This window comes from Mustela lutreola, chromosome 15 (assembly GCF_030435805.1).
Source record: "Mustela lutreola isolate mMusLut2 chromosome 15, mMusLut2.pri, whole genome shotgun sequence".
Lineage (NCBI taxonomy): Eukaryota > Metazoa > Chordata > Mammalia > Carnivora > Mustelidae > Mustela > Mustela lutreola.
In genome coordinates this window covers 50,773,335-50,791,726 of record NC_081304.1, presented here as the reverse complement: position 1 = coordinate 50,791,726, position 18,392 = coordinate 50,773,335, and the positions used below count along the sequence as shown (strand labels likewise).

General features: G+C 49.4%; 1 protein-coding gene across 2 annotated transcripts in view; it reads left to right on the top strand.

Annotated features, from left to right (window-relative positions):
• Positions 1-18,392, top strand: part of ITGAE (integrin subunit alpha E) — a 67,815-nt gene that overhangs the window by 28,099 nt on the left and 21,324 nt on the right. For both annotated transcript variants that reach the window (XR_009348234.1, XM_059150092.1), the window contains exons 3-19: positions 3,197-3,288; positions 4,515-4,582; positions 4,960-5,077; positions 5,290-5,421; positions 5,785-5,900; positions 6,513-6,664; positions 7,817-7,970; positions 8,538-8,688; positions 9,162-9,229; positions 9,972-10,107; positions 10,689-10,831; positions 11,199-11,339; positions 11,979-12,203; positions 13,240-13,370; positions 14,702-14,832; positions 15,598-15,764; positions 16,934-17,062. Coding sequence is in view for 1 of the 2 variants with exons in the window: in XM_059150092.1 (XP_059006075.1) it covers positions 3,197-3,288; positions 4,515-4,582; positions 4,960-5,077; positions 5,290-5,421; positions 5,785-5,900; positions 6,513-6,664; positions 7,817-7,970; positions 8,538-8,688; positions 9,162-9,229; positions 9,972-10,107; positions 10,689-10,831; positions 11,199-11,339; positions 11,979-12,203; positions 13,240-13,370; positions 14,702-14,832; positions 15,598-15,764; positions 16,934-17,062 (2,254 nt within the window). In the remaining variant the exon portion in view is untranslated. The remainder of the gene's footprint in view (positions 1-3,196; positions 3,289-4,514; positions 4,583-4,959; positions 5,078-5,289; positions 5,422-5,784; positions 5,901-6,512; positions 6,665-7,816; positions 7,971-8,537; positions 8,689-9,161; positions 9,230-9,971; positions 10,108-10,688; positions 10,832-11,198; positions 11,340-11,978; positions 12,204-13,239; positions 13,371-14,701; positions 14,833-15,597; positions 15,765-16,933; positions 17,063-18,392) is intronic.

Sequence of the window (18,392 nt, the reverse complement as noted above, 5' to 3'; positions counted from 1 at the left end):
AATTTCAAAAACAAACACTACCAGTTAGGAGACGAATATCATAGACCAGACAAGGTGCTGATGGCCAGGATGGTGATGGGGAAATGGAGAGAAGAGGTGCTCTGTAGATATAATTTGGATGAATAATCCATAGGGTTTACTGACGGACTTGATGCAGGGATGAGTGAAAAGATGAAGCAAAGATGTACCCAGGCTTCAGGCTTTATAAGGTAGTGGTTGGTGCTACCATCTATTGCCTTGGGGAAAATGGAAAAACACAGGCTTGAGGCACCTGGGTAGCTCAATCGTTAAGTGTCTGCCTTGGGCTCAGGTCTTGATCCCAGGGTTCTGGGATCCAGCCCCGCATCAGGCTCCCTGCTCCACATGAAGCCTGCTTCTCCCTCTCCTATACCCCTTGTTGTGTTTCCCCTCTCTCTGTCAAATAAATAAATAAAAATTTAAAAAAAGAAAAAGAACAAAAAGCACAGGCGTGGGAGGACAAGACTCCCAAGTTCTGTTTAGACAATCTAAAGTTTAAGAGGCCAGTTAGGGGCCAGTTAGCCATTGTATTTGTTTCCTATGGCTGTGGTAACACCCACGAAATTAGTGGCTTAAAACAACACAAATTTATTATCTCACAGTTCTGGAAGTCAGAAATCCAAAATAGGTCTTAATAGACTAAAGTCAAGGTGTGTTAGCAGGGCTATGTTCCTTCTGGTAGCTCAAGGGGAGAATCTGTTTCTTCACCTTTTTCAGTTTCCAGAAGCTAGCCACATTCCTTGGTTTTGGGCCTGAAAGACCCGCGGATCCCCTTACCCAAGAATCCAACACTGCCACTGGATGCAATCAGCAAGAGGTTCTTTATTATTACGCAGGCGCCTGCGGGTGGTCAGCAGCTCCTGCTAGCTGAGCACACCCGGCTGGGGTGGTGCCGGGTTTTTATAGACAGGTACAAACAAGTTTTGGGTGGGGCGCAACTGATTGGTTGACAGTTAGAACTTTTGAAAAAGGCATATGTGGAGTTTGCTGATTGGCTCTAAGGACCCGCGCGCGCGGGCGCGCGCGAAGAGAGAGGTGGGAAGGGGGAACAAGCTGATTGGTTCTGAGGGCCCGCGCGCCGGAGGAGAGAGGCGGGAAAGGGGAACAAGAAGGGGGAAGGTAGGAATGCCATCATGGCGTCTCTATTATTTCTATAAGCCAAGCGGTTACAGAAGGGCAAAAGAGCGATTAATAAGCAATTAATAACCTAATTAATAACCTGGTCTATACCTAAAAGCCAGCGGTTTACAGAAAAGCAAACAAGCGGTTAGTTATCCTATCTATCTTCTAGGGGAGGGGTCTTTCAGGCCTTTTCTTCCACCTTTAAAATCAGCAGTGTAGCATCTTCAAATCTTTCTCTCACTCATCCTCTTGTCTTCCTCTTATAAGGACCCTTGTGATTACATTGGGTCCACCTAGATAATCCAGAATAATTTCCCTTATTTCAAGATCCATAACTTAATCAAGTCTACAAAATCCATTTAGCCACGAAAGGAGCATATTCACAGGTTCTGGGAATCAGGACCTGGACATCTGTTGGGGGTGGGGGGTGTGTGTTTCCAACAGCTATTTCCTAGATCCTATATCAGACAGGTTATGCTGGTCTGACTTCTGGTGGAGGGACCTTAGGGCCACAGAACTTCAGCATTTGCAGGTGTATTGAAACCATGGGATTGGAGGGGATTACTAGGGAGAATGTGCTAGCAAGGAAAACAGGGACCAAGCCCCAAGGCTCAAACAACATTTAGAAATTAGACGGTGGGGGTGCCTGGGTAGCTCAGTGGGTTAAAGCCTCTGCCTTCAGCTCAGGTCATGATTCCAGGGTCCTGGGATTGAGTCCCACATTGGGCTCTCTGCTCCGCAGGGAGCCTGCTTCCTCCTCTCTCTCTGCCTGCCTCTCTGCCTGCTTGTGATCTCTGTCTGTCAAATAAATAAATAAAAATGTTTAAAAAAAAAAGAAAGAAAGAAATTGGACGGTGAAGAAGCCAACAAAGGAGTCTGAGAAGGAGTATTGAGACAGGAAGGGGGAAATAAAAGGAAAGTATTTCAAGGAGGGGGTGGTCACATGTCCAGGCATGCTGAGAGGTTAAAGGTGAGGACCGAGAGGTGTCCATTAGATTTGGCAGTGTGGGGACCACTGTTGACCTTTGACAATAGCTGTATCAGACGGTGGAATCAACCTGGGGTGGTTAAGCTGGGGGTGGGAGCATGTACACAGGTGTAGACTTAATATTATTCTTCTTAATCCATGGAGATAAGTAAATGATCTATTTCATAATTATAATAGAGTGACAGGAAGTGAGGAAGTGGAGATGGTACCTCATTCTTGCCACCCAACCCACCATAGCTGCATCGTGATCTTTAGAAAGTACAGAGTAATATTCCCCATTATAAAGTCCTCCATGACTTCCTACTGCCCGCAGCACAAAGATCTTGGAACTGGTTACCAAAGCCTGTTACCAAAGCCCAGCCTTGGGCCCCCTTCCTCAATGCTCCCTACTCAACCCAACCCCTAAGTTGGGGAACTCACTCCCTGTCTTGAGACAGACCAGTTCTCCCTGGGCAGTGCGGATAATGAGAATGCTTAGGCTGACACTGGACTCTGCTGTCTCCCTGGGCTTGGGATGAGGGGCGAAGTTTGCCATTGGGAATCATATCTCTGGAGGCTGCCTTAATGTGGCTAAAGTGCTCCCCCCTCAAACCTCCATTTCTGACTGACCCAGAGGGTAGGAACACCAACACACTCTTCTCAGGAAATACTATTACTGAGGCCAGGTGGGGTGGTTTCCTTGGCAGCCACCAGAAAGCCAGCACCCCAACAGAACCAACTGTCTTGCTGATGGCTTCCTGGTACCTACCCACCCTTGCCCCAAAGAGTATATCACCCCTATCTCTGTCAGGGGGAGTCAGCAGGCAGAGAGCAGATACATTTAACCATTTCCTGCCTGGAGCTATATAAAGGTAAATGCTGAGCAAAAGCTTTCCACATAATGCAGAATCTGCCATTCTGGGCTGGAAGTCTGTCTGCCTGCCCCATATCTGGACCTCCTCCATTAGTTTTCCAGATAGGGAGCCTGCGAGCCTGTGGACCTGGAGTGGGAAGACTATGCCTGGGCAGGCAGAAAAGAGAAGGGAATCATTGGCCAGCTCAACTTTGCTGTCTACCTTTCCAACTCAGGCTCCTGGTCACCGGCCCTCAAACCAAGGAGGAAGAAGGCCTCCTGCATTGTTGTACCCTCATCCAAGATAAGATCTCTTGCGAAAGAGTAGGTAAGTCTGCCTCAGTTTTGGGCAATGCCCCTAGACCTCCTTCCGAGGAATCCCATTTTTCTGGGCCAAATCATTTGAACCTAGTCCAGTCCCTCCACCCTAGATTCTACCACCACCCCCAGTAGGTCTTCTACCCCAATGCCCAATCCTATCCCAACCCAATCCTAATCCCCAGCCCATCTTTCCAGACCCAGTCCTAACAAAAATGATACTTAAAATGTATTGAGTGCTCACCATGCGGCTGGCACTCTGCTAAGTGTTCACTTTAAATCCTCAAAATCACAGAATCACACCATTTTATATAAGAGGAAGCTATCGTTCAAGAAGTCCTTTGATTGCCAGTATGACTAAGGTCGTGCATCTGGCATTGGCAGAAACAGCTGGCAAACCCAACTCTGTCTGATTCCAAAACCCAACCTGTCCCAACTCATCACACCTCAATGGAATCCAATCTTACCCCTCCCAACCTGTGGCCATCCTAATATCTAGCATGGGGACTGGCATATATTAGGCACTCAATAAATGCTATGAACAATGAATGGAACTAATTAATCATTAACCAACTCTACGCATCCCACGGAGTCTCACTTAAGTCCTACATTTGCTGATGACCCTTCGACTGTGTGTGGTAGAGTCCTTGTCTCTGTGAGACATACGATGTTGAACAACCTCACTCTGCTTTAGAGGAGATGCAAGCTGGCAGGGCAACTGGGTGATCCTATGGCTCAAAATGGCGTCTCCTGAGGCCCACAGGGTAGAGGGAAAGGAGTGAGGTACATTTTCTTGGGGATTCCCCAGGGACAGAACTTTGAGAGTGGGGAGTTCATCGATCCATATAGCCAGGCCTTTAACATCTTGTACACCTCCCTGGTGCTGCACACACCCACCAGCTAGTGCTTCTCTACCCTCCTGCCCCTGCAGACCATGAGCCCCTGTAAGAAAATCACCAGCTCTCAGTTATTTCTAGATCCCTAACACCATCCAGCATGAGGCCAGGCACAGAGCAGACATCACAGAGCATCTGTTGAATGAGTCAGTGAATAAGTCTGACGAATAGGCACGTTGCCCTGAGCATGTCTAAGCCTGTGCTTGAAGGCCCCTCAGCCAGCTTCTAGAGGCTGCGCTGAGTGACCAACAGTTCTTTATGGGGCCCTGTGACATCTGACCTTGGCTGAAGTGTTGCCTCCCAGCATCCCTCCCTCCTTACCTGGCCTTAACTGTTTCAGAGACTGTCCCCATCCCAAAGGGGAGGTACCGGGGAGTGACAGTTGTTCGGAACTACCACAGTGTTTTGGTAAGTGTGCATGAGATGGGACGGTGGAGGACTTAAGGGAGGGGGGCACTAACCCTGTGGTTGACCAGTGTTAATACCAGTCTGACTGGTATATTCTCAGGGCTGAGCCCAGCTATCTCCTTGGTACCAACCACAGGGCTGACCAAGGCTCTAACCTGGGTATATCATGTGATGCAGCACACTGACCCAAGTGCTTAACCTCAGCTTTGACCCCATCATGCTCCCACCCCTGCTGAGGCATAAACAAGCTCTTCCTACATCCTCTGCCTCGTTGATGAACTTGATTCTGGCATGGGATTGATGGTGTAGCTGTGATTAGGGTGACTGTGCTGAAGGTGACTTGGGCTTTCTCCTCCCTTTCTCCCTCTCTCCCCTAGATCTGCATTCAAGTGCGGACCCCGCAGCCCCACAGTCTCAGCTCAGAACTCACAGGGACCTGCAGCCTACTATCCAACAACTTCCAAAACCACACCCAAGTCCACTTCTCCAACCTTGGTAAGGTTTGGACACTCACTGACCTGGGACATCCCTGAAGAGGTCTCCTTGGGTCTCTAAAAAGAGGCACAGCAGGGCCACAGAGGCCCAGAGAGGGGAAGGCAAGCCTAGGCCCCTGTGAAGGGAATCAGGGCAGAACTAAATGTGGGCCTGCCTGGAGGTGAACAAGGAGGCTGTCTGACTCTGAGTTCTTCCATGTGTGTTTTTTAAAGAAAATCTGGATCCCAGTGCACACGTGGATGACAGAGAGTGCTACAGGAACAAGAAAGGCAACACAGAGAAGCCAGCCAGGTGGCGCCGGGCTCTGAAGATACAGGAGGAGGAGGAGGAGGAGGAGGAAGCTGGTGAGGAAGGGCAGATCTCTAGGCTGGTGACCTCCAGGAGTGAGGTGTGCCCAGGTCTGGAAGATGGGGAGCAGTGGCTAGATTCCATAGACCTGGCCAGTCCCAGCTCTGTGCCACCCCCACAACCATATGAAAGATGGGGAAACGGGCCTAAAGAGCAGGAGCAATGGGAGTGACTCACTCAACAAGTCAGAGTGAACAGGCTCTGGCTGCCTCTGCCTCGGAGACAAAATCTTCAATCTCGGGAACTTTACCAACTTCCTCCCTGAACTGAGCCCCCAGAGCCTGAATATGGTGGGTACCCTGAGGGCAGTACACGCTGCCCTCACTGTTGCCTCAAATTCCACACTCACTCCTGACCAGGCACTGAGATTGCCATCATCCTGGATGGCTCAGGAAGCATTGACCCCCCAGACTTCCAGAGAGCCAAAGACTTCATCTCCAACATGATGAAGAACTTCTATAAGAAGTGCTTTCAGGTAGGCTTCCCTAAGAGGTAGGCTCATGTGGTCTTTCAGTTCTCTGTTGCTGTGAACAGATCTCCTCAAAACAACAACCCCTTATTTGCTCACAGTTCAGGGTCAGTTATGTGGGCTGGGTCAGCTGGGTGGTTCTTCTGCTGGCCTTGCCTGGAGTTGGTCCTGCAGCTGCAGACATCCTGTTGCTTGACTGGATGGCCTTCCTTGTCTGAACCATGTGCCTCCCGCAGGCCAGTCCAACTTTTCCATGGCTACAGTGTTCCAATGTATGCGTGCACTTTTCAAGATTCTGACTATCACATTTGCCAATGTCCCATTGGCCAAAGCCAGTCACTTGACCTATCCCATAGTCAATATGTGGGAGAGGGACTATACACAGACATGGTTTCAGGGACAAGTCTATGACTCATTGAGAGCCATTATTATCATAGCTTCTTTCTTCTCTATTTTCTTAGAGACTTCCCTCTGCTTTAGCATCTCCTCCTGCCTGGAGGCAAGGAGAAATGAATGGATTCTTTTACTACTTCCAGGGGGAGCCACCTAAAGGGCAGGGGGTGCTTTGGGCATGGGGACTCAGCCAACCTCCTCCCCACCTTGGTTCCTCCTCTCTAGTGCAGCTTTGCCCTGGTGCAATACGGGGCAGTGATCCAGACTGAGTTTGATCTTCGGGATAGCCAGGATGTGAGCGCCTCCCTCGCCAGAGTCCAGAACATCACTCAAGTGGGGAGTGTCACCAAGACTGCTTCTGCCATGCAGCATGTCCTGTAAGTATGAGGGCAGTGGGAATTCCCTGAGCACCTACTGCATGCCGGCTCACAGCCCTGCCCAGAGGCTCCGAGGCGTCATGCCTGGAGAGGTGGCTGGAAAGAGCTGGGAAGAGAAAGGATCAGGTTCCAGCTCTTCCTTGGCTGAGGAAAATGTCATCAGCCCTGCCTGACGGATGACATCCCAAGACATTCTCCAAAAATTCTTTCAAAAGCTCCTTTTGTGAGCAGCAGTAGAGCACGGTGCTTATCGTATGGGCTTCTTGGCTGCCTGGGTTCAATCTCAGCTCCAGTTTGTACTTCGGAGACCTTGGGTGAGTTGCCTATCCTGTCTGTGCTTCAGTTGCTTCGCTTTCTCTCTTTTTTGAGAGAGAAAGAATGAGCTCACATGGGCGAACAGGGGTGGGAGGGTGGAGAAGGGGCAGAGGTAGAGGAAGAAATAGAATCTTAAGAAGGCTCCATGCCCTGTGTGGAACATGATGTGGAGCTTGATCTCATGACCCTGAGATCATGACCTGAGCCAAAATGCTTAATGGACTGAACCACCCAGGTGCCACAGATGCTTCACTTTTAGGATGAGAATAAGTAGGGACACCTGGGTGGCTCAGTTGATTGAGCGACCGACTCATGGTCGTGAGATCAAGCCCTGTGTCAGGCTCTGTGCTCAGCATGGAGTCGGCTTCAGATTCTCTTTTTTTCTCTGCCCCTACCCCTGAGCACACACTCTATCTTTCTCTCTCACTCTCAACATAAATAATAAATAAATAAAATGAGAATTATAATTGTACTTGTCTTACAGGATTTTGTGAGGATTAAATGAGTTAAAATATGTATGGTACTTACAACAGTGCCTGACACATAAGTACTATGTAAATATTAGCCACTATTATTAATATCATTATTATTCACAAGAGTAGATTGAAGTGTGGTCCAAAACCTTTCTGTGGGAGGAGGTGAGGGGCAAGGTCTGTCATAGCCTCCCCTCTACCTGGCCCTGCTGTATGCCAGAGGGGGGCTTTTTGGGATTTTGTTCCCATTTTGAAGGGATCCTTAATCCTATCCAATTCTAAAACAGGCCAGTGAATAAAATTTCCCCAGAGCTCAGCATCCCTCTGGCGAAGTTCTCCTCTTCATTTATTGTCCCCTACTTAGAGACAACATCTTCACGCCAAGCCACGGCTCCAGAAAAAAGGCATCCAAGGTCATGGTGGTACTCACTGATGGGGACATATTTGAGGACCCACTCAACCTTACTACTGTCATCAATTCCCCAAAGATGCAAGGTGTTGAGCGCTTTGCCATTGGGGTAAGAGCCAAGAGCTGGGGGGAGGCCCTCCTGACCCTGTGCGGCCTGGGGTGGGGAGGAGCCAGGGTTCCCGATAGGGGCTTCTGTAAACTGCTTACTCAAGCCTTGCTGTATTCACAGACACTTAGCAACTGCTATCAGTCCCTATGTCCTGAAATTTCCCCACTCCATACTGGGTCTTCCCACAGAGGGCCTATTTCCCAGTGGTAAGCACAGCTCACTTGCCCAGCAGTGATGGGGAGAGCAGTGAACACTGAGGTACCCCAAAGGAAGGACATCAGGGAAGGTCCCTGGAGGAGATGGTGCTGAGCCAAGTCTTGGAGGACAAATAGGAGTAGCTGGCCTAGGCTGTGGGGGAAGCGGGAAGGGCTCCGCAGGCAAGGGGCACAGCATGTGAGAATGAGCCTGGTGTGTGAAGGAAGGTGTGTGTGCAGGAGAACAGGGATCAGGGAGTGGATGCAGCCAGCAGAGGGACTCAGCCCTCTCCCTGGGCCTGGAGAGCTCTTGGGGCTTGGGAACCAGCCTACTCTTATGATCCTGATCCACCGACCCATGGCCCCTGTGCAGGTGGGAGAGGCATTTGAGAAGAATAGGACCTACAGTGAACTGAAGCTGATCGCCTCAGACCCTGATGACAGATACGCCTTCAAGGTGACCAACTACACAGCACTGGATGGACTGCTGAGTAAATTGCAGGAGAATATCATTCAGATGGAAGGTGAGAGCTCTGCTGAGCAGTCCCCTTAGGATTTGGCAGGAGGCCAAAGCCCCACTCCTGTCCTCCCTCCATCTGGCTCTCTGGGCATCCCATCACTTCTCTGAGCCTCAGCTGTTCCATCTCTGAAAAGGCAACAATATCCCCAGCCCTCCTCACTTCCCTGGAATTCCCTGAAGCTCTGATGAGAAGCTCCTTCTGATGCTGGAGAAAGAAGGATGACTGGGTTTGGATCCCATCCTCAGGAGCTCACAGATGAGGAAACTGAAGCTCAGAAAGAGGGAGTGAGCTGCCCAAGCTTACTCTGCCAGTGGCTACTAAAGCAGGACCAGGTTTCCACTCTCAGCCTGGTGTATGTCCCATTATTCTGAACATGGTTCCCTCTGGGTATGAGGTCAAACTGGGCCCTTATCTGACTTAGTCTCTCCCTTCACCTCATCCCACAGCAGTGTCTCACTGGGCTTCTTGGCTTCTAGGCACGGTTGGAGAGGCCCTCCACTACCAGCTGGCACAGATCGGGTTCAGTGCCCAGATCCTTGATAAGGTATGTGGCCAACTCAGTACCAAGCAGGCTGACCACAGAGGAGGGGCCCCAATGACCCCCAGGGACTCAGGGATCCCTGGATCACAGTGTAGAGCTCTGCCGTCTGAAAAAGCCCTTTTAGGATAAAGGAAAACCATTTGTACTTGCTTGCTCTAATCTGGACCTTTGAGGTAGATGAAAGAATGGTCATATTATTCATTACAGGTGGTCGTTTTGTTCTGTGTACTCATGATTATGCACTACTAACACAGGCTTTGGCTTAGATCACTTGCCTACCAAGTTCCATACGTGTCCTCACCAGAGGCACTGTTCCTTACCACGGGAAAAATGCAGGCGTGATAAGGACACCAGCCTTGCATGGACGTGGAATTATGGTCAGCAAATTGCTTGACACAGGTAGACCTTATGTGCCAGGCAACGTGCACAGGAGATGAACTGTGTATTGTTCAATCATACTTTGTTTTCATGCTCAACATCTGGGGCCTGGGTCAGATTTCTGTCCTGGGGGTGATGAGCACTGGAAGGATGGTTGTCCTGACAGGGTCATGGGTACAAGGCAGGAACCAAGTACTTGCTATCTTGCCTTCCTCCTGCATTTCTAGCCAGGTGGTCAGTGATCCCTGAAAGTGAACATGCCCTCCACCCACAACTCTGTGCGCCTCACCCATCATCCCCCCTATCCCCGCTGTGGCTGGCCCGGGTCCCTCCCTCTCGGATGGCCTCCAACCCTCATCCCCTGTAGGGGCAGGTACTGCTCGGTGCCGTGGGGGCCTTCAACTGGTCGGGGGGTGCGCTACTCTACGACATGCACAGCCGCCGGGGTCGCTTCCTGAACCACACTGAGGCGGATACCGAGAATGCGCAGTACAGCTATCTAGGTGAGGCGGGGCCTGGAGGCTTCCTGGGCGGGGGCAGGGGCCTAAAGAGCAACCCGGAGGCTGGGCATCGGGCTGAATTAGGCTTCCCAGTTAGGGCAGGCTCTGGTCAGTTAGGGCAGTCACAGGGACTAAGCGATAGGCCTTGGTTGGGGACCCCGAGGCTGAGAATTAGGGCCTTCTGGATGAGGAGCAGGCCTCCTTTGGATGGAAGCTCACGGCTACCTGAGGAGGCGGGGCCTCACCATTAACAGTAGTGGTGAGTGACCCTTCACCCCCCCGTCCTTGGTCCTCATATACCGTGTGTGTGAGATGAACGTGTGTGGTGAATGTGTATGGAGTGTGTTTTGAATGAAGCTGTATATACATTGGGTGCATATCACTCCTGTGTGGTGGGGCACATGTGTGTGAGAAGGCCCAGTGGTAATTGGGAGCACTCCCTGATGCTCGTTTTTAAAAGGATGAGAAAGATCTGCCCCCCTGCCCAGGCTACTTTGAAGGACTGGTTGGGAAAATGGTAGGGGGATCAAAGGAGTGGCCCAATGGGCGCTCCCAACCACAACCACCACCACTCCTTCTCTCAGGTTATGCAGTGGCCCTACTGCACAAGGCCTGTGGCCTCTCCTATGTGGCGGGGGCTCCACGGTACAAGCAGCGGGGAGCCGTGTTTGAGCTCTGGAAGGAGGGCAGAGAGACCAACTTCGTGCCAGTACTGGAGGGAGAGCAGGTACCTGCTGGAGAAGGATGCCCCCCCCCCCCCCCCCCGTTATTGTAGATGGAGGATCTGGAGGCCCTGGAGGGAATGGAATAGGCTGCAAGGCATGCAGTGGATTATAGACTCAGTCTGGACTGAACTCAGACAGAATGCAGTGCCATTGGCCCAGCTCTGCATGTCTGTTTGGCGACTGGGTTCCCCCGTTGTTGGGGATATAGCTGCTCACCCGGGCTTCTTTGTTACTCTGGTGAACAAATTGATCTGGAATAACCCAAACTGGTAGTCCAGGAAGAGCAGGAGCAGGTATCTAGCCTTGCTGAGGGGTATCAGAGGAGGCCTCCCCAGCACCCTTGTGAGTTGAGTTCCTTCTGGGCTATAGATGGGATCCTATTTTGGCTCTGAGCTGTGCCCTGTGGACATTGACATGGATGGGACCACGGACTTCTTGTTGGTGGCTGCTCCATTTTACCACATTCACGGAGAGGAAGGCAGAGTGTATGTGTACTGTCTGAATGAGCAGGTAGGAGTCTCATCTTTGCAAACTTGCCGAGGTTGTGGCTGCTCAGCCTGGTGCAAATCTGATGGAGGCTGGGAGCACCCTGGGCCTGCCTCTTCTGTCAGGACAGTGATGGGGAAGTGCTCAGGGTGGATGATGGCCAAGCAGAGCACCATCACCTTTCCTCCCGTACTCTTCCTCATTTTCCCCACCCCATCATCTCGTGTTGATGATGATAATATCCCACGTAACTGCATAGTTGACAAAGCATGTTCTATGATCTCACTGGTTTCTCACAGTAACTGTGTCACTCCCATTCTACAGATGGGGAAGCTGAGGCTCAATGATACTGAGACTTGCTCAAGTTTACATGGCAAGTGTGTGGTAGAGCCAAGACTAGAACCCAGTCTAGTAATTGCCAGTCCAGTACCTGTAACTGTGGGAACAGAGGGGGCAGGCTGTGGGTTCTGAACTGCAAGGCAGGAGGATTCCAGCATTACCACTCACTCCCCATGTAACCATGGGGGGTCTGTTGCCTTTTCTGAGCCTCAGCTTCCCTGCTAGAGAATCAGAAACAAGTCCAGTGAGCATGCCTCCTGGGGTGGCATGGGTGTGTACCCCACATCCCTCCCTTGAGGGCTGAGGCTCCGCTTTGCTTTACAGAATGGTTCCTTCTCCTTGGCATACACTCTGAGTGGGCACCCTGGATTCACTAATGTCCGGTTTGGCTTTGCCATGGCAACAATAGGGGATATCAGTCAGGATAACCTCACAGATGTGGCCATTGGGGCCCCCCTGGAGGGTTTTGAGGCAACTGATGGCAACAGCTTCGGCAGCGTGTACATCTACAATGGACGCCAGGATGGTCTTTCTACCAGCCCCTCTCAGGTAACCTGCAGGGCTCTCTTCAGCCTCTGCTCTGGGATTCTAACCTCCCCTTGAGGTGATGGCCTGAACCCCAATCCAGCTCCAGTTCTAACTGTCAGGTGGGTCCCAAGGGGTCAGGAGTGCCCAGTGAAGCCCCAAAGTTGCATGGAGGTTCCAGACCAGGGCTTTACCCCAGACACTTCCAGTGGGGTAAGAGGTGGTGGCAACATTTGTCTATTTCCTGACCTGTATCTCCCTTTTTTTTTGGCATTCCTGACCATGGAACTACCTCAGATTCATTTCCCTCTCTTTCTGTTCCCTCTGTGGCTCCTGTCCACGCCCCTCCCCAACTCCTCCCTGCCTAAACTCTCATCTCTCATGACTCCCTTGCCAGCCCCTCCTGTTACATATCTTGTGAGCACTTTTACCCACCCCAGATCGTAGTTTCTCTCCTAACTCTAGTCCTGTATGTCTAGATGTCTCCTGAGCACCTCACTGGGTGGCCCCCCAGGCGTCTCAATCTCATGCTGTCTAACCCACAGCATCCTCTTCCCCCAGACCTGCTGCGCCTCTGGGGGAGCATCCTCCCACATGTCCTAATGATTCCACTCATCCTCCACACATGTCCTAATGATTCTGCCTCCCATATCCAGCCCCTGGCCTGGCTCCTGTCTCTCTTTGTTCCCACCCCTGGCCTGGCTCCTCCTGATCCCCGTCTTCTACTCTGCGTCTGATTAGACAGGACCACCTCACTGCCCAGCCCTTCATCAAGCCTCCTTGTACCCAAATCTCCTTGTGTGCCCACTGTAGTGGCCCCTAGCTAGGTCCTCAGATGGCCCTGCTCTGCCCCATACCCTGCTTCCCTCACTCTTCCCATGTCAAGTCCCACCTGCCCTTCAGGGCTCCATTGGAATACCACTTCCCCTGGAAAGCCTTCTTTTTTCAGTTCCTCAACTGAGGGCTTCCTGGGTTGGGGAGGAAAGCTGATCATGCTGATTTGAATAAAACCCAAAAGGACTCCCCTTCTCCTCCATGCCTTGTGTTTCTCCCTCCACAGCGGATCAAAGCCTCAGCGGTGGCCTCAGGACTCCACTACTTCGGCATGTCAGTGGCTGGTGGCTTAGATTTGACTGGTGACCGCCTTCCTGACATCACCGTGGGCACCCTGGGCCGGGCAGCTGTGCTCCGGTAGGGGTTTACCCTGCCTTCTGTGGTCCCAAGTCCCAGCCTCAACCTAGTTAGCCTGCCTTCATTGACCCCATGAAGACATGGGGCGTGGGAATAAATGTGTCTTTTAAGGGCATCAGCTCTGGAATCTGCTCATTTGGCTTTGAACTTCAGTTCTCAATTAACCATGTGCCCTTGGGCAGGTTATTGTATTTGAGTCCAAATTTTCTCCTCTGTAAATGCGAATAACACTAGCCTCTACCTCACAGAGTTATATAGATTAAGAGAATCTTTGCAAGGTGTTTGGCACTGTGCTCAGTGAAGGCTGTTATTTTGATGATAAGAATTTCAGAGCTGCTGTGCTCCATCTCTAAGTGAATTATCAAATCACATGGCTGTAAATACTCTGGCAAAGCACCTATCTGCCCTGTGCCCTCCACTGAGCTCCAGACTTGGCTGTCTATTCAACACCCCTCTTGGCTGTTACTGTCAGGCATCTCAAAGTCTAAACATGGGCCTCATATTCTCACTCGATCCTCATTCTCCCAACCTGCATTTTCCCATGCTTCCCAGCTCAGTAAAGGGCGCCATTTATTCAGGACAAAAACCCAGGAGTCATCCTTGGTTCTTCTTTCCTTCTTCTGCCACTCCATTGACAAGATTTTGTTGGCTCTGCCTCCAAAAACCTCCCCATACAAGATGCTGTCATCTCTCACTTGCACCATTGCCATGGCATTCTTCCCTGGCCCCTCTCTTGGTGCTCCATTCTCCACACAGCGGCCAGAGTGATCCCTTTATTCAGCTGCTTAAAACTCCTCAGCAGGTCCCACTTAGAGAGTAAAAATCCAAATTCCTTCCTGTGGCCCATCCTCTCCATGGCCTGGCCCTGCCCATCACTCCATCCCCATCTCCTCTTACTAACCTCTATCTCACTAATTGTGCTCAAGTCCTGCCAACCTTCGTGTTCCTCAAACGAATCAAGCTCATTGCTGCCCCACACCCTTTGCACTAGCTGTACTTTCTGCTTGGAGTGAGGTTCTCCTTATCTCCAGCTCTTGTTAACAGATCTCAAATGTCTCATCAGTGAAGCCCTCCCTGATCACCCAGGCTAACTAGCCCCCAATCTCTGTTACCCGATTCTATTTTATTATCATAGCATTACCTGTACATAGTTTCTTCTTACTTGTTTATTGTCTGTTTTGCCAAGACTTGTCTCTTTCCCTACTGTATCCTGAAGATGCAGAATAGTGCTTGGTATACTCGAGATGTTCAATATTCATTGAATGAATGAATGAGCCAAGTGCTGAAGTCTTACGGTCACTTCTCATAGTTCTCTTTGCTGTCTCATTTAGCTCAAGACCTGTGGTTTACCTGAAGGTGTCCATGACCTTTACCCCTATGGCACTGCCCATTGGCTTCAACAGCAGTGTGAATGCTCATTTGTGTTTTGAAACCAACCCTATGACCACAGTTGCTAACTCAGGTAACAGACAGCCTTGCTGACCGCCCCCCCACTCCTACCCCCCTGCCGCATGCCAAGTGTGGTCATTCCTTGTTGGCTTCAGTAGGGGACAGGAAAAGAGGCCTGCCAGGGAGGGGTACGAGGAGTGTTATGAAGTCCTGGTGCTTGAAATCCCTCTATTAGAGCTTAGTTCCTTTGACATTAGGTTCTATTTAATGGGAAGTGCCACAGAAAAGGATGGTCTCCTATTAAATCCATACTATGAAGGGCTTTATCTGACCCCTGCTGGGAAGAGGGGCTCTGTATCCCTTCCTCAAGGATTAAGGATTGAATTCCTGAAAGAACACTCAGAAAAACGTAGCCAAGTCTCCATCTCCCATCTCGCCTATTCTGTACAGTAAGGGAATTAGCCCAGGTAATCTGTAAGGTGCTTCCAGCTCTGCCATCCTTGTTTTTACTCTAGGGTTTCTCTCTCCGTTTTCTGAATTATTCTTCCTCCTCATTTTCTCCTTCAATCATAGCCTCTTCTCTGAGCCCTCCTTCCCCTAAGGGAAGACTGACTCAGTCCTGAGAATGGGTTTGGGGCTGGGGCACTGAGGGACGCTATCCAGGTGCCAGAAGACCATGATGAAAGTACTTTTGAAGTGAAGAAACTAAGGAATCCATCACAAGGGACTGGGTGGGGATACCACTCAGGAGGGGCTCATAAGGCAGGCAGGCGAGGGGTGCTTTTTCTCAGGCTTATCCACTCCAGCCTCATTATGAAGGTCTGGTCTTCATTCCCAGGCTTCAGAGAGACATTTCTGAACTTCACAGTGGATGTGGATGTGGTGAAGCAGAGGAAAAGGCTGCAGTGTTCAGACAAGAGTAATTGTCAGAGCCACCATCGGGAGTGGGACACCAGTATGTCCCAGCTTTGTGAGTCCCTCCTGCTTATTCCCACAGAGGGAGAGGTAAGTGGGGTTTAGAAGAAAGTCCAGAGGAGTGTATGTTGTTGAGAAAAGATTTGAGGTGCATGCAATGAAAGATATATACCCAAAACAAACTAGGCAATTAAAATAATCCTAATAGATTAAGAACCACATAATGGCATGAGAGATGGAGTTAATTGTACTGGAACTCCAGAGTAAAGAACTCTGCTGAAATGGAACATTAATTATACCTCTGAGCTTCCTAGAACCTCAGCACAAAGGGAAATGCTCTAATGGCTGACATTTTTCTTGGTAACAAATTAGGAATAATAGGGGTTCTTCCCACCTCATGTCTTCTCACCTCACCTGGTAGTAGCATTGGAGCTGAGTGCTTTTATATGAATGAACATGAGCAAAATTGAATGAGAAAGTAGAAATCAAGACAAAGTCATTTATAAAGGTGCTAGAGACATAAAAGAAATGTATTTGTCGGCATTCAGAGCCTGACGGGACCTAGAAGGACCTCCAAGGATCATTTATTCGGGTAAACTCGTGATGATGCTTCTGCCTACACATGTGTTCCTATGTCTGTTCAGAGTGTTAATTGGATTAGGAAAGAGTTTCTAGCAAGTCTATGCCTTCCTTAAATAAAAGCTACATTTCCCATGCAGGAATCATGCTCACCTCCTCTGGGGTGTTCAAAGCTCCCACCATGGCTGAAAGGCTCACTTAAGGAGAATAGCCAATGGCACCCTACGGAATCTCCTTTATCTTTAGCTTTTACCTTTCTAATATGTTCCTCCAGGTTGCTTTGAGAAAGATCTTTATTAACACAGATGTGGCCATGATTCTTCCCTTCTTCCCTTCCATTTGCCCTCCAAAAAAAAAAAAAAAAAAAAAAAAAAAAATCGAATTGGTTTTTAACTCCTGTTGGGCAGAATCCCTTTGTGTTTGGGATGGGAACCAACAGGAGTTATTAGGCCTGAGGGCAGAGCAGATCAAGTGAGATTTTTTTTTTTCCCACAGCTCTAGGCAGCTTGGTTGAAAGAAGTTTCCCTTCAGCTTGGCTTATTTGGAAGAGGCTTACAACTTCTGACTCACCACTTACATTGTTTATTTCTCATTATGACACATTAAAATTATAAGTATTCTCCTTGTTCTCTTGTCCCCCACATGCCACTTTGACCCTGCATTACTTGGTGACTCTGTAGCTCTGTGAGGAGGACTGCTTCTCCAACATCAGTGTCAGCATCAGCTACCAACTCCAGACCTCAGAAGGCCAGAGGGACCATCCCCAACCCGTTTTGGACTTCTACACTAAACCCTTCACCATCTTCCAGGTGACTCAGCTATGTGAGACTCTCCTGGGAACCACACCCAACAAGCACCTGTTCCTCTAACTTCAAAGACTGTTAAAATTAGGAGGGCTCTCAGATAGTATTTGGGCCCCTTGCCGTTTAAATGGGGGAAATGGAGTTCCTAAGATGGTGTTAAATTGCCTAGGGCCTTACTGGTGGGTAACACAAAGTCTCCAAACCACATGCAAGGTTAGTTCCTTCATGTTCACAGAAAACGTGCTTGCTCCATTTTTAATGATGCATAGAAATATGTCGTCCAGCTTGGCAAAGGTCTCTGATAAGGTGTGGTGGAGTTCCTGGTGTGATGGGGGTTCTGCATGGGGCCTGAACTAGAGTTAACCTCCTCTGTGCTGTAGACAGGATGCCCTTTAGTGCACCTGCTGACCCAGGTCCTGACCATGGCCTTCAGCTGAGTGTCTGGCCTACCACACCTATACCCTAACAGGCAGGTAATTTCACAAGAAACTTCTCTCATACTAAGGGAATTCTGAGGGCAAAATAAACAGTCAGATTTCCCAATTCCTTGCTATCTAAGGTGATTTGGTTCCCACCTAGGCCCTGGCCCCCATGGTATTCTGTCAGTCTTCATTTAGAGAATCTTATGGCATATAGAAAACTCAGCAAGATCAAAGTGACAACGTGACCATTTAAGTAATAATTACAGTCAGCTGGAATTAGTTGCATTTCCAAAAAGGAAGAGAAGTCAAAAGCAGCTCATACTGGCACAGAAAAGCTTCAGGTAGTATAAATTTATTTCCAGGTAATCATAGGACACTCATGACTAGTAGTTTTACAACAGTGTTCTACATAAATTAAATCATATAATTCTTTGGCTCAGATTTTGGCCAATATCCAATGAATCAGTCACAAATAGTAAAGAAATAAGAGAGTAGCATAATCAGGGTAACTGTTTTTTATTGCCCATTTGCCCAGGAAGAGAGAGAATCAGATTCCCTATGAGTGAAGATTGTCAGCTTGATTATTTTAGGCAAGAAATGTTATTTTAAATGTATTTATTTATTTATTTAAAAAAATGTTATTTATTTGACAGAGAGAGAGCGCATGAGATCACAAGTAGGCAGAGAGGCAGGCAGAGAGAGAGGGGGAAGCAGACTCCCCGCTGAGCAGAGAGCCCAATGCGGGACTCGATCTCAGGACCCTGAGATCATGACCTGAGCTGAAGGCAGAGGCTTAACCCACTGAGCCACCCAGGCGACCCTGTTATTTTAAATTTATAATAGTCTACTTATTTTGTAAAGAGTTTTTAAAAATTTGACGGCAAGTTAGATGATTCAGAAAAGATTAAGAGAAC